This window comes from Oncorhynchus mykiss, chromosome 26, assembly GCF_013265735.2.
Source record: "Oncorhynchus mykiss isolate Arlee chromosome 26, USDA_OmykA_1.1, whole genome shotgun sequence".
Classification (NCBI taxonomy): Eukaryota; Metazoa; Chordata; class Actinopteri; order Salmoniformes; family Salmonidae; genus Oncorhynchus; species Oncorhynchus mykiss.
The window spans coordinates 18,374,924-18,390,708 of NC_048590.1; the positions used below are offsets into that span (position 1 = coordinate 18,374,924).

Genomic DNA, 15,785 nt, shown 5'->3' on the forward strand with positions numbered 1-15,785 from the left:
CAGATAATGTATCTACAGCAGAAAGCACACTCACAGTTCAGTTCACAAAAGCACACACTAACTCTCATATTCACATACAGATGTTGGATCTTAATTTGACCAGTTTCGTCACAGGAGTAAAATAATCCTGCAGGAGGATTTGATTATTCTCAAAAAAGTAAAAACATTCTAACCTTCTATTTTCATAGGCTACAATAGGCTACAGTTTAGGTGCAGCCTACACCTGCATTACAGGTACACTTCTATGTCGTAGACCAATATCTACCGTGTGTTATTATTAAGCAACACTGAACAAAAATATAAACGCAACATGTAAAGTGTTGGTCGCATGTTTCATGAGCTGAAATAAAAGACACCAGAAATGTTCCATATGCACAAAAAGCTTATTTCTCTCAAATTCTGTGCACATATTTGTTTACGTCCCTGTTAGTGAGCATTTACCTTTTGTCAAGATAATCCATCCATCTGACAGGTGTAGCATATCAAGAACCTGATTAAACAGCATTATCAATACACAGGTGTACCTTGTGCTGGGTCAATAAAAGGCCACTCTAACATGTGCAGTTTTGTCACACAACATAATGCCACAGATGTCTGAAGTTTTGAGGGAGCATACATTTGGCATGCTAACTGCAGGAATGTCCACCAGAGATGTTGTCAGAGAATATAATGTTAATTTCTCTACAATTAGCCGCCTCCGACGTCATTTTAGAGAATTTGACAGTACGTCCAACCGGCCTCGCAACCGCAGACCACGTGTACGGTGTAATTTGGGTGAGCAGTTTGCTGATGTCAACGTTGTGAACAGAGTGCCCTATGGTGGCGGTGGGGTTATGGTATGGGAAGGCGTAAGTTATGGACAGCGAATTCAATTACATTTTATCGATGGCAATTTGAATGCACAGAGACACCTTGACGAGATCCTGAGGCCCATTGTCGTGCCATTCATCCGCCGCCATCACCTCATTTTTCAGCATGATAATGCACGGCCTCATGTCACAAGGATCTGTACACAATTCCTGGAAGCTGAAAATGTCCCAGTTCTTCCATGGCCTGCATACTCACCAGACATGTCACCCATTGAGCATGTTTGGGATGCTCTGGATCAACATGTACGAGAGCATGTTCCAGATCCCTCCAATATCCAGCAACTTCACAGAGCTATTGAAGAGGAATGGGACAAGATTCTGGTTACACCAGATACTGACTGGTTTTCTGATCCACGACCCTAACTTATTTTTAAGGCATCTGTGACCAACAGATGAATATCTGTATTCCCAGCCATGTGAAATCCATAGATTAGGTCCTAATGAATATATTTCAGTTGACTGATTTCCATATATGAGCAGTAACTCAGTAAAATCTTTGAAATTGTTGCGTTTATACTTTTGTTCAGAATATATAAAACTACGGTTGTTGATGCATACGGTTGAATTTCAGATACATTTTAGTACATTTGAATGTCGCAGTAGTAGGACCTACAGCAGTAGGGCATTTATTCTGTCTGGTGCGTTTGAGTGAGTGAGAAAGAAAGATAACTGCTGGTTTTCTGTGAATATATTTATCACGAGGCTCATTTCAATTTGAAGGAAAACACTCAGCCACAACAGAGTGATCAAATGAAGATACTATATCTGTACTACACCTGTTTATACGTACTATAGTAAGAACATACCACACATACTAGCCAAGCCATGCCAGGCCCATATAACAGCTTCTGTGTGTGATAATATCTTATAATTTCACCCGTTGCCTGCATGTTACTAGTGGGTGGTAAGAAGTCATTCTCACACCCTGTGGTAGACAGACTCTGTTGGCTGGCTGGCTGATGGATGGGTTATAATGGATCTGATCGTCGCAGTCATGTTCCCTCCTTTCACATTCAGTGTTGAAAGGAGCCTACAGGGCTGAGATGCCACTGTTGCTCCCTGACTGTGACTTGGGATGGGACTGCTGTTTTCTGGGCAGTCTGTCAGCCATGCAGCCATCTCCACAGCAACCCTCCCAAATCAATTTCGCATGAGACTGATTCAGCGGCTCAAGGTCATCCTGCAGCACAGCCATCAGAATCAGGCTGGAGTCTGGATGACACGACAGCTGCTGACCAGGCCAGGGCACTGCACAGAGCAACAGCTCCACAGGGACCAATACTAAGAACACACACTCTCCCACGCTCTCTCTCTCTCTTTCTCCCTCTCCCTATCCCCCTCCTTCACACTCTCTTCCTCATCTCTCTCCCTCCCCATCTCTCTCTCTCTCTTTCTCCCCCATATCCCCTCTCTCTCTCTCTCTCTCTCTCTCTCTTTCTCCCCCATATTCTCTCTCTCTCTTTCTCCCCCATATTCTCTCTCTCTCTCTCTCTCTCTCTCTCTCTCTCTCCTCTCTCTCTCTCTCTATTTCTAATATTTATCTTGCTCACACACAAATTCAACCAAATAGGACCCACAGACAAACAGTACACAAAAACAGAGCTATGAAGAAAGAGGAACAAACCCACGTGTACCCAGCTCTCTTATCGTCAGCTCCTTGATTCAATGTGACAAAGACAGCCAACCACAGTGTGCTTTATGTTTTACACAATACATGGTGTGACCCATTTCCTGCCTACTGTATGGTCTTGGCTGTTTATCTGGCTGTAAGACAAATCATCAGAGATCTGATTCTAAAACCCAGAGGCTGGTGTAAAAAGAGGGCAAGCAGTCCACAGAACAGCAAAAAAAACAGTAGACATCAGTCTCTTCCACAACGGCACTGTCACACCTTCAATCACTACGATATCCCAACCACAGGAGCCCGGTGGCACCTTAATTGAGTAGGATGGGTAGAAAGGAATGGCTGGAAGGGATGGCTGGAAAGGAATCAATGGAATGGTATTGAACACATTAAACACATGGTTTCCATGTGTTTGATAACATTACATTCACTTCATTCCAGCCATTATTATGAACCGTCCTCCCCTCAGCAGCCTCCTGTGATCCCAACTGATATGCATGAATGAGATAGATAGCAGTGGCCCCTATTTTTCAAAGACACACAAACTATTCAGCTTATTCTATTGAGACAGTTCATTGAGATTTCAAGTGATACAAAACAGTAACATCTGCATGTTGCAATAAATGAACTGTACAGTTCATTGAGATTACAAGTGATACAAAACAGTTTTTTTTATTTTTATTTTACCTTTATTTAACCAGGCAAGTCAGTTAAGAACAAATTCTTATTTTCAATGACGGCCTGGGAACAGTGGGTTAACTGCCTGTTCAGGGGCAGAACGACAGATTTGTACCTTGTCAGCTCGGGGGTTTGAACTCACAACCTTCCGGTTACTAGTCCAACGCTCTAACCACTAGGCTACCCTGCCGCCCCATACAAAACAGTAACATCTGTATGTTGCAATAAATGACCTGTATCTGTCTCAGAGATGCAACCTAATACTGTATCTGGGCACAATGCCTTTTAGCAGACAGTGTTACTATCACAGCCTCCTTCACAGCATAACACCGCCACAATATTATACATGAAGGGAAGTTGGATATGATTGGATGTGGGTCACAGAGCCGTGGAGGGGGAATGAATATCTGGGTCAAACTGGATCACAGAGGCTTAAGTCTCTGTGCATTCTGGCTCACCTATTAATACACCACAGAAGGGATGGCACAGATAATCATTATTATACCAGTGTTCTTCCACATCCAACCGTACTCATTTACCAGGAGGTTTGTTGTTGCTGTTGTTGTGTATTTTGTGCGTGCATGCGTGCGTATGTGTGTGATGTCGCGGCATCACCATAGACTCACTATTCTAGATCCATTAACCCAATCCCATCATTCATCATCACTGCAACAGAATTAGAGTCAGAGGAATTAGGTTTAGCATATTTCACATTAAATACACGATGAATCCTAAAATAGATATTTTTTGCACATCTGCCTGGCAGCAGTTTGAAATGACTCAAAATCCCTACCCCATTTCTGCTGGACTGGACACTTTCCAGAAGAGTGGTGTTTGAAAAGGGGAAAATCCCCCTTTACAGACAATACTTTTTTTTGAGCACCGAGCAAAGGAAACAGTAGAGGCCTGTAGATCTGCCAATGATTCACCAATCTAGATTCTAACGGTGTGGAAAATAAAGTGTCTGACCATTCCCTTGAGGCTGCCATGGTGAAAACAAGAAATGTGATTCGTTTATCTCCCGTTGAGGTGGAAGTGTGACAGTGCTCCTATCCCAGAAGTCCAGACACCATCAATCTAAAGAGGATTAATGGGGTTAGGTATGAATGAGTCATTTCCTGTACTAATCTAGGACCAAACCTGACTGGGACTGTCTGTCCCTCTTGCCACAGTAACAGCACAGGACAGGCAGCATGAAACAACAGCTACAGGAAATGATTTTAACTCAAAGTAGCGGAAGAGCCAGGTCATATCATAAAATGGAAGACTTCAATTCAGAACAAATTGTTATCATTATAAGTGGGTTATCTAACAGTGGGTAGGTACTGGCTCACCAAAACCCGTCAACCAGGGAAGAACTTGCAGAATGAAAGTTGATACCTTTTGATTCTATTAATTCAATAGAAGATTACGAGATCAAATCATTGACTGGCTGTGCCTCCCTACAGCGTGGCCTGGCTTTACAAGAACAAGGAGATATTGAAGAAGAAGAAGAAGAAGAAGAAGAAGAAGAAGAAGAAGAAAATGCACTGTGCTCTTGAGTTTGGTTAGCCTCTGACTTTATTTCCATTCATATTGTGGATCATTCAGCCTCTGTGGATTCAGGCAAAGGAAGCTGCTTCACTCCAAGCTGTTGTGGAAACTGTCATGGAAGATATGAAATGGTGAAAAGTGCATAAGTCTGTCAAAAGTGATGTCCGCTTCGCCATAATTGGCCTAGACTTTGAGGTGTCTGAGAGCACAGGCATCCTGTCCTTATCCAGGCTCTGCCAGAGGCTCCAGCCGGTGGGGAAACTTCATACGGAGATCCTTCTGAGGGGGATCCGTGGAAAGACAAATTAAGACAACCGAACCCCGAAAGGGAGTGAGTGAATAATTGAGCTACACTTATTCTGGATCAAACCAGTTTGGATCGCCCGTGGCGGCCAGCCAGCTACACTTCTACAGAGTTCCTCAGGGGACCAGGTTTACTGTTATGCCATGCTAGAGACAGAGCGGGCGGGGCGGGGAACAGGTTTTTGCTTATCATGATTATCCATGTGATTCAAGTGAGCTCTGAAGAACAGTTGATTACTCAAGGTACACAAAGCCCCATTGAAAGGCTTTCACAGAGTGATATGCCAGTGCTCAAGGTCATACGACACTCAACATTGCATCAGTCCATTAGATAGAGCATGGCTTCTTGATTAGGACTACAGCATAATTTAAATGCACTGTTATTGAAGTCTGTGTGTAGAGTCAGCTTTTACCCACCGTCCTAAAACACCGTCAAGGACAGCAAGCAGCCCATGACTTCACTGCACTTTTACCCTCTAAGATAATTAGACACTTTGGGAGGAGGGGCGGCCATTTAAAGGAGAGCTCTCCCCATGTCATATGACCCAGATTAGAGGAGTACCGGGGATAAACCTGCATGTGCGGGCCATGGCTGCTGCACCTCCCAAACAAACAGACAGCCAGGTGACGAGGCCCGGCCCGGCATTATCCTAGACCTCTGAGGTTTAGTGGGTGAGGAGGGTCAATAGCAGGGCCCATTTCAGCGGGATTTGGCTGCTTTTGATCCCACTCTCACCGTCACGGCTGGCACACTGAGACCACGGGATGAGGCCACAGTGCAGCCTCTTAATCTGGTTAAGGCGTCTCCTATAACCCCTGCTTCTAGTTGATGTAATAACCCCTGCTCCCTCCGACTGTATCTGTCCTGACTTCTCAACTGGGGGGAGACGGATGTCCATACCTAAAATACTGTACACTACAGGCCTTCATCTGAGACCCTGGGGACCTGAAATCATACAGGGTGACACAATACAAAGGGTAACTTATAAGCTGGGCCCTAGGGTACAGCTGGGTATAGGGAGAAGCATGCTTGCCACAGGGCACCACTGACCTTTGCGTATTTTATCCACAGCTGTGAACTGGGTATGGCATGTGTAAGCACATTTCCCGCTTTGAGAAATCCCATTGCTTTTGCAACGTGTGGAGGAACGGATGCTTGGGGTGTTAACCAGAACACAATAACCCTTCCTGATGGTTCCTTCTGCCGACAGTGTTCTGGAGCCATTTTCCAGGCATCGTGTTCACAGACACATTCATCCTCATCATGTCTCATCATGCTTCGACCGAAACGTCTTACATATTGGATTGGAGTTGTAAAGCTAAGTTAATGGATCCATTTGCTGTAAATGGCGAACAGAGGGATCAATAGACTAAGGCATAGACAAAGTGATAGACTAAAGGAATATGTCTAAAGCAATTCATGTGAATGGAGGCACTCGCGAAGGACCAATTGTCTCCATCCTCCTCTTGTCTCAATCACTCCACCCCGTAGCAGTTTGCCATTGCAATTATTAGACGCTATTAAGAAAGCTTGGCCGCTAATTGCAAAGCTTTTCTTCCAAAAGGCACAGGGAGAATTCACCTGACATCTGCCACCACTATCTGGCCACCTGCAACGCTTTTAATAGTATTTTTTTTTCTACTGTGACAAGGGAACTGAAGCGGAACCATCTTGGCATTTTATCCCCAGCCTCCATATTCTAAACTCACATATCCTAATATGCATTTAGATGGTCATACTTGGACCAAGTGAAAATGCAACAAAAATGTGCAAATGCGCCAATTTCTGATGGATAAGCAAAGGATCATGGGCACCATTGTACTCGTAGATCATGTGCGCTGAACTGGAACAGACCGTTTAAATTCCGGTCCCATTTTTTACTGACAGGTGCTTTTTTCTGATGACATGATTTTCTGGGAGTAAACAATCATACTCATTAAGATGCAAAAGGGTGCAATAGGATTGGCTCATTGATGAAAAGACAGAAAGGAAATACACTGAGTATACCAAATATTAGGAACCCTTCATTCTTGATACACATGTGAAACTGTTGAGCATGAAAAACCCAGCAGCATTGCAGTTCTTGACACAAACCGGTGCACCTGGCTCCTACTACCATAACCCGTTCAAGGTCACTTACATTTTTTTGTTTTTTCAATTCACCCTCTGAATGGCACACCACAATCCATGTCTCAACTGTGTTAATACTTAAAAATCCTTCTTTAACCCGTCTCCTCCCCTTCATCTACACTGATTGAAGTGGATTTAACAAGTGACATCAATAAGGGATCATAGCTTCCACTTGGATTCACCTGGTCAGTCTATGTCATGGAAAGAACAGGTGTTCTTAATATTTTGTATACTCAGAGTACTGTACATCATTGAATACATTCTGACGCTCAGATGTTTAAGTGATTAAGGAGAGAACAACTGAAGTGGCCATAGATCTCCCTATAAAATATTAAGTCACAGAAATAGGTTTTGGAAAGACGACATGCCTCAACTTTTGTCTGTGAAAAGGCTTCATAATAGGTGTTGCTAAAATTTATATTTACACAGCGTTACATACTGTGGGCAAACCCATTGTAATTACAGTGTAGGGATGATATGATTGGTGTGATTGCACATTGACGTTTGGGTGTTGTACGTTGACATTTACGTGCATTGGATTTCCAAACAAACTCAAACTGATTGTGTTAAAACCTTCCCTCGCCCGTAGAATCATCATCCCAGTTCGCACATCTCCAAAATTGTACAAGTTGCAAACAGGTATTCACACACAAACAAATGACAGCACACACAGACCGGATAACACAGATGACAAGATCTGGTGTTTTCCTGGTGTAGAGGAGCGCCGGTTGTTGTGGATGTTGAGGAACGGTACATTACACAGTGGTGATGGATGTGGTCTGGGGAGTGCATCCTGTCTAGGGAGTACAGCCTGTCTGTTCCTGTATGCCCCTACTCTGACAGACAGCCAACAGGGCGTAAGTAGGGCCACAGCAGGACCACTCCAGGGGATCCAGAGCCACCGTCACAGTCCCTAGGTCTGCGTTGGCAGCGGTGAGGAGAAGGTCAAATCAGGAGAGGGGCATGATGACAAAGTGGCAGCATTAGTCAGCCACTTGTTGCTCTTTACATTATTTATTTACCCACTCAGCAGATGCCCTGATCCACCGGGAGGTGGATAGATTTACATATCATCCACGTCTACAGCTGGATATTTAGACAAACAATTTGGGCTAAGTGTCCTTCTCAAGGATAGAGCCCCGATGTCCCATCTGTAGCCTTTATCCTTCAGCAAGCTGTCCTTCACTGAAGCCCCATTCTCAATCAGAACGATGAAACCAAACACCAACGTAATACAGTGTCGCTGCCACACTAGTATGGGGTGACGATATTTCTTGGAAGTGAATTACTATGACAAAGAATAAACAAGACCAAAGTGAAGAGGATAGTGCTGCATCCATGAAAACCACTCTACTATTTGATTTGACATGGGAGCACAGAGCCAGTGCCTCCATTTGAGAGCTGAAGCAAATATCTGCACTGTGACTAATGGAAGGTTAACAGGAGATTCAGAACGCTGGCGGTTATCTATTCACTGCAAACAGTGCAAATAGTACACTTGGGCATACAGTATGAAGCAGGTAATATCTGAACGAATACATTATTACATTAATGCACATATATTTTATCAAGATGAGAGGATTCATCCATTGAATGTATTTAGATGTAAAAGTATATCAAATTGTAATATTAACATCTGTATTATATTACAGGTCCTCAAAAGGAAAGGCATTCAGAGATAAAGATCGCTTAGATAATATCTGCTATCATGGCATTCGGATTACAAAGACATTTTTAACATGGCAAATTCATTTCTCAAAGACATTCTCAGTGATCTGTTTGTGGAAAGTGAGGTTCTACGCCTAACACTGAGGTACTGAAATAGTAGCAACACACTTGGCCAGCCACATGTTGAGGGGTGATCCCCCCCCCCCCCTCCAACAAAACATAAAAGAAAGTCTTCAGCTACAGTGTCAACATAAAGGACTGTGCTGGGCATAGTGGCATGTCCATAGAAGCACCTAAAAAGATCCTACCTTTCCATTCTCTTGATCTATTTGTTTGACTCTTATTCATTTTTTTTTTACAGCTTGGCTGAGAGCGGGGAGTCCATCTACCGAAAGTCATTCCACAGCCTAGGGGGCTGGTGACATTTCAGGTGAGAGAGGGATGAGCTGCGAATTATAGATTAGAGGGAGAGCTGGTATTGGTGAGTTTTACTTTGAGAGGAGGTATGATTGGCAGATCAGCCAGCAAGAGTATATAGGTTTAGCCACCCTTCATCACTGGGAAAACTCCCATTACAGCTCAGTTTATTGATACCAACACAACAGTCTGTGTGCGGTCTAAACATGCTAAATACTTTGAAAAGAGTTTAAACATTTCCTCTCATCTTGACATTACTTTATTCAGATTTCAATGGTTATGTATGTAGAATACGGATGCCATAAAATCCCACAAGAGCCAGCTTTAACGGGTACAAATGTCCTCCCTGATCCCAGCCCTCCCCAACAGTCAGTCAGGAGATAGATATTGTGGCTGGTAGAGGAGCCCTCTGTGGCTCGTTACGAGCTCTTCTAAAGAGTGCCAGGGACCACATGACGAAACCGAGGTTCCACTGACTGACTGCAGACGTTTGTGGGCACAATTTTCTCTCTCTGCAAACAGTTTAGTGAAAGGTCAGGCTGCATTAGTGGCCGAGGGGACAAGCTGTTCACTGGAAAGGTATTTATAAAGGACCGAGGCTACCTAGCAGCCAATAGATCATATATCAGAGATGGAGGTGTTATATAAAAGGCAAAATGGCACAGTCTTTCCCCGAGGCACATTTTTAACACAATAAGGCAACACGTGGTCACTACTGACGTACAAACCATGTTTGTGTCAATGAAGAAAAAAAGACCCTGATTAAAAATCAACCAGGCAGGGAGGTAACTGTTTTTTTTCCACCGACAGTTTGTGCCTCCAAGCCATGTATTTGGACTGGAACATCACATTTTGAGGATGGATGACAACCCGCGTTTGCAATATCAATTTATTTACCCGTTTATTTTTAAGCAGGAGCATTTTTTTGGTGTCATTTTGACAGCCTGGCATGTCTATTCCCATAACGCTGTACGTACAGTGATATAATGAAGTTATGTCAATCAACACTACTAGCACTAACGGCTACCACTTTAGAAAGTCACCATAGATTTAAGACACCTTAGGTCGTTATTTAAGTGGTTCAGTTCTCTGCGGATTGGCTCTGGGGTCTGCATTCCTGTCAGGTAAATTGATGATCTGAAGAGTGCCAGAGGAAGCTTACAACTACACTATTTAATCAACTAAAGACAGAAAGAGATGTTCTCAATCACATCCCAGACATATGTTTCCATGGTTATTATTGTTTCTCTAAAAAGAAAGGTTACATGTTCTTAGTCATTATACATATATTACAAACTGGGTGGTTCGAGCCCTGAATGCTGATTGGCTGAAAGCTGTGGTATACCAGACTGTATACCACAGGTACGACAAAACATTTATTTTTACTGTTCTAATTATGTTGGTAACCAGTTTATAATAGCAATAAGGCGCCTCAGGGGTTTGTGGTACATGGCCAATATACAACGGCTAGGGCTGTTCAACAAGCATGACGCGATGCGGAGTGCCTGGATCCAGCCCTTAGCCGTGGTATACTGGCCATATACCACACCCCCTCAGGCCGTATTGCTTAAATATTGTGTGGATAATCAGTCTAGTATACACCATGACAAGAACAATTAAGACAATTCACATAAAAATGTGCAGTAAACATGCAAGGATGTGTCCCTTACCTGAGCAGATTAATTTCATCAACATGTACTCCCTTCCACAGTCCTTCTTATAGTAACATTTCAGCCGGTTAATGAGGCAGGTGCCGAACTTGAGCTTCTCTCTTCTGCACAGAAGGGCGATGTCCTCATCTGCAAGGGCAGGCAAAAGGGAGGGAGATTGAGAGGGGGGAGAAGGAGACAGAGAGAGAGAGAGAGAGAGAGAGAGAGAGAGAGAGAGAGAGAGAGAGAGAGAGAGAGAGAGAGGGAGGAGAGTGATGTGAGTGACAGGCTCCCTGTTGTTTATAAAGCCTGAGGCACATGCATGTGTGTACTTGTGAAGATTTGTGTGTGGTGTGCAGCCAAGGGGCCACCCACGCTGCCCTGTGTTCATTAGTCTTTCCGGTACATGACCACAGGGTCTGAGTGTTCCGATCAATCCCAGGACCCCTCTACATACAATATTAAAGGGATACTTTGGGATTTTGGTAATGAATCTATCTACTTCCCCAGAGTCAGATGAACTCGTGGATACAATTTCTATTGCTCTGCGTGCAGTTAGCGCAATTGCTAACCAGAATTAGTGCAATGACTGGAAGTCTATGGGCATCTAGCAGATACCCATAGACTTCCAGTCATTGCGCTAATGCCAGTTAGCACAGCCTTACGAAACGACCTCTAACCTTCTTCATTCATGAGACAGAGGCATAATAAATGGTCTCCACAAGTTAATCTGACTCTGGGGAAGTAGATAAATTGCCTCATTGCCAAAATCCCGAAGTATCCCGTTGAGGCGTCCGGAGACTGGATTTGTAACTAGGTGGAAATGATTTCATTTTCTAGTTTCGGAAAAAAATCCATATGTAAATGAATCGAGCAGTGTATTATACGCGTGTCACTACTTTGTGCGCTGTGTGCACGTGTGTTTTCATATTCAAATGAGGTGAGTCACATACGAAGACGTTTACTCGGTGCACACGGCATGAGGGATGACTGCACTGCCTGCCATCACAAAGCCCCTGTCATTGTGAATTAGGTTTCAAGTCCTGTTTTAAAGCAGAGTATCTAATGTCATGCTAACCAAAGGTGCATAGTGCTCTTACATAACGTTGCGTCTTCCAGGCAGCTGCTAAAATCTCTTAGGTTCGAGTTCACGGACCACGAGTCCTGTATTATACATTAGACACACCATACATTCATATACCCACATCCATGTATGATATAACCCGTGCATTCCCTTGTATAAGAAGCCAGGGTTAAGTACAGTACTGAGCATTGGAACATCGTGTAAAAACACAGAGAAAACTCACAGGCTTTGGAGTAGTTCCTGGCAACTTCAATTGCGTTTGAGGTGCCACAGACAAGGGGAACGTGCAGTGCTAGAGCTGAGGGCAGGAGTGAAACAGAGAGAGAGAGAGAGAGTCGTGTCGTGTCAACTTTGTTTTACGGTGACTGAGGTGTTATTCTCTCTTGGCTGACTCTGACATCACATCATGCCTCTTTGGCATTTCTGCCCAGGCCCAACGAGGCTAATGCAGAGATTGGACCTGGCCCGGCTTGGTATTTCAGGTCCAAGGCAGACTGTGGGACTGAGCCAGACAGTAATAACATCTGCATATTGGCTTTGGTCAACAGGCTGCCATGACCATTACCGTCTGAGGCAAAACTACAGCAGAGCTGACTACAGATCAGATATTCAGACAGTCACGCCAGTTGTCTCACAACATCAAAGCACAAGTTGCATGGTGATGTGACCGTATTATTGACAAGCTAAAATGTGAAGATCAAGATAAGACTTTATACCCCCCCCCCCGCAGAAAAATCGCTAGTTCTTAATTCATTCATTTTGCTCTGTGAGCTCCGTCTTTTTTTTTTATTTATCAAAAGGCAGAAATTGAGTTGATTAGTTGGTGTTACCAACCCGGGATCGGACAGTTTCTGGATACCCAGATCAATATGTAGAAAAAGAGCCCAAACAGGAGGATGGGAATGAGGACAATCAATGAAATTGTAATAACTTATCATGAACATTATGTAACATAGTCAGTGGGTTGGCATCATCCTCTACAGCTACTAATAGAGCACTAGGATATATACTTGGATTTTATATGAAACCAGATGGGCCTCTAAACTGGCTGTCTTGCTGTACAGTAACATGGACATTTCAAATGCATCTAGTCCCTTTAAATGGGACAAGTATAGTTCCACACAGAGCTCTGTCTCTATGTACTATGCCATTTAGATTCTGGGGATGTTTGGAAGATAAATGCAATGCTTTCTAGCTACATTCTACATACTCCTCAGGGGTAGGTGCATAGCACTAGGTGCCTGTATACACTATACTCATCAATCTTGGGCTAGCCCTATGTGACAGCCCAATTTGGCCTATTTTGGGTCAGTCATCAATTCATGGCCTTCCTTGGACAAAAACTAAACTCATAACGTAATAATGAGAAAATATTAATGACTTAAATTATTTTTTGGGAAACATTCTATGAAAGCCCAAGCATGGTGCATGGATGCCATGATCTCAATGGTGAACACATCTTTAAAGGTGTACCCACAACACAACATAACAAAAAAAAAAAGCTAGACTGCTCAACCTGGAATAGTCTACGCAGATCACAGGTCTATAACCCAAAATTCAACAGTTTATCGGACAAGAGGAAAGAGTGATACAGTACGTACCCACCAACCGGTATAATAATATCCCCATGTGATGCAGGTGTTTTCTTGTCCTTCGATTTCGGATAGCCTACCTACCCAATGCCAGCAGAAATATTACTCGTTTAATTCGAAGAAAACATCGTGGTTAAAAGGGGTTACGATATGCCACGTTGCCACGTTATATCTAGTGCGAAAACCACCAGAACACCTTCCCTGGTCCAAATTCCAACTCAAACACGCGCGCTGTCGACCCGAGACATGGACCACCTGGCCAAAATAGCAAGTATATCACTCATTAAACTTCCGTTAGCACTAGTAGATACTAGATAATACTAGAGTTTTTCTAATATCCCTGGTGTAACCATCGAGCATGTAAACCAAATGCCTTCAAAAGCCGTCAAAATCAAACACTGCAGCAAGAAGCATCTTCTATGTCCCACCATGGCTGCGAACGTGGTAGGTCGTTTGCAGTGCTCAGTTATCCAACACACAGTATTATAATGCCATATTTAATTTAGATGACAAGCGGCCAGCGGCAGTCATGTGCCAACACTGTAGTTTGTTTACAAATGACATAAGGGCAGATGGATGGTTACCATATCGCAGACAAACGGGGAAATACAATATGAACGTCCCAGGATGTAAGAGCACCAAAATGGTCTGTTTTAATGTTAAGTTTACAGTATTTGTAAAAAATGTAATAAAATCTACCCGTTTTCGCAAGCAGACGAAGGCTATTATGATGTAAACTGTCTTCTGACATCCACACATTTCGACTGTTATCCACTTTATTCACTGTTTATTCATCTATTACTACATAGGAGGATACTGAATAAGAGGAGATTGGAGTCAAACACCATTTCAGTTTAATCAAATTGGGAAATTCCAATTCAAGATTTTTCATTGACTATAATGGACATTTTTCATTTTTACGTTAAGTAATAACTTGCAAAAAGACACTAGGCATACACTGAGTATACAAAACATCAAGAGCACCTGCTCTTTCCATGACATAGACTGACAAAGTGAATCCAAGTGAATGCTATGATCCCTTATTGATGTCACTTATTAAATCCACTTCAATCAGTGTAGATGAAAGGGAGGAGACAGATTAAAGAAGGATTTTTGAGACAACTGAGACATGGATTGTGTATGTGTGCCATTCAGAGGGTGAATGGACAAGACAAAAAAATATTAGGAATGTGTTCCATTTTTGAATGAATTACAATTCATAAAGTTGATGTGGGGTATTACAAATATTCCATGCTAAGTGTGTTGGCCACCCCTACTGGTGATATAATGCATTGCCCAAAAGGCTTGCTGGTGGCGTATATGATGATACATTCTTCCCATTATGTCTGTTTGCTGAAGGAAATTGTAATTCTGTGTACATCATAAGGACAATGCATCCATAACCATAAACTTGATAGCATTTGGATTTGTAAACGAATGTACTGTAAATCCAAAGGCATTTTTAACCAAATATTTATGGTAAGCGGAACTCGGTCAATGAAAATGTGGTATTGACTCAAAAGTAAATGAGAAGTGACTTGTATAAATATATATATTTTAGATATGATAACAAATTATGTTTTTTTCCCCAGCATGCTCTACTGCAGGTAGATTCTTTAGAATTGTTTTGAATATCTGTTTTGAATATCTGTGTACATTGATTAATCCAATCATTTAATTACATTTTTTTTGCAAACGTTACTGAAATGGTTTTTCCAGATTAAATGGCTTTGGTAGTCTCCGCACAATGTTTCTGATCCTGGTAGTCATTATGAATGCAGGTTGCGGGTGAATACAAATGTCAACTGTTGAATATACAGTAGCTTGCGAAAGTATTCACCCCCCGTGGCATTTTTCCTATTTTGTTGCCTTACAACCTGGAATTAAAATATATTTTTTTTTGGGGGGGGGGGTTGTATCATTTGATTTACATAACATGCCTACCACTTTGAAGATGCAGCTCATTCAGGGTTGTCTTTGGTGTCTTTGTTGCCTCTCTGATTAATGCCCTCCTTGCCTGGTCTGTGAGTTTTGGTGGGCGGCCCTCTCTTGGCAGGTTTGTTGTGGTGCCATATTCTTAAAACATTTTGATAATGTATTTAATGGTGCTATGTGGGATGTTCAAAGTTTCTGATATTTTTTTATTATCCAACCCTGATCTGTACTTCTCCGCAACTTCGTCCCTGACCCTGTTTGGGAGAGCTCCTTGGTCTTCATGGTGCCACTTGCTTGGTGGT

The 15,785-nt window shown here is 42.8% G+C and overlaps 1 protein-coding gene across 2 annotated transcripts in view; it reads right to left on the reverse strand.

Moving 5' to 3' along the window:
* LOC110506088 (protein BEAN1) overlaps window positions 1-14,055 on the reverse strand; it is a 56,349-nt gene extending 42,294 nt beyond the window's left edge. The window contains exons 1-3 of one of the 2 annotated variants that reach the window (XM_036963787.1): window positions 13,558-14,055; window positions 12,180-12,254; window positions 10,894-11,022 (exon numbers count right to left, since the gene is read on the reverse strand). In XM_036963787.1, coding sequence (XP_036819682.1) covers window positions 10,894-11,022; window positions 12,180-12,254; window positions 13,558-13,585 — 232 coding nt within the window. In that variant the 5' untranslated portion in view covers window positions 13,586-14,055. The remainder of the gene's footprint in view (window positions 1-10,893; window positions 11,023-12,179; window positions 12,255-13,557) is intronic. The other variant, XM_036963788.1, reaches the window with a different exon arrangement.
* Between the last annotated feature and the right edge of the window lie 1,730 nt (window positions 14,056-15,785).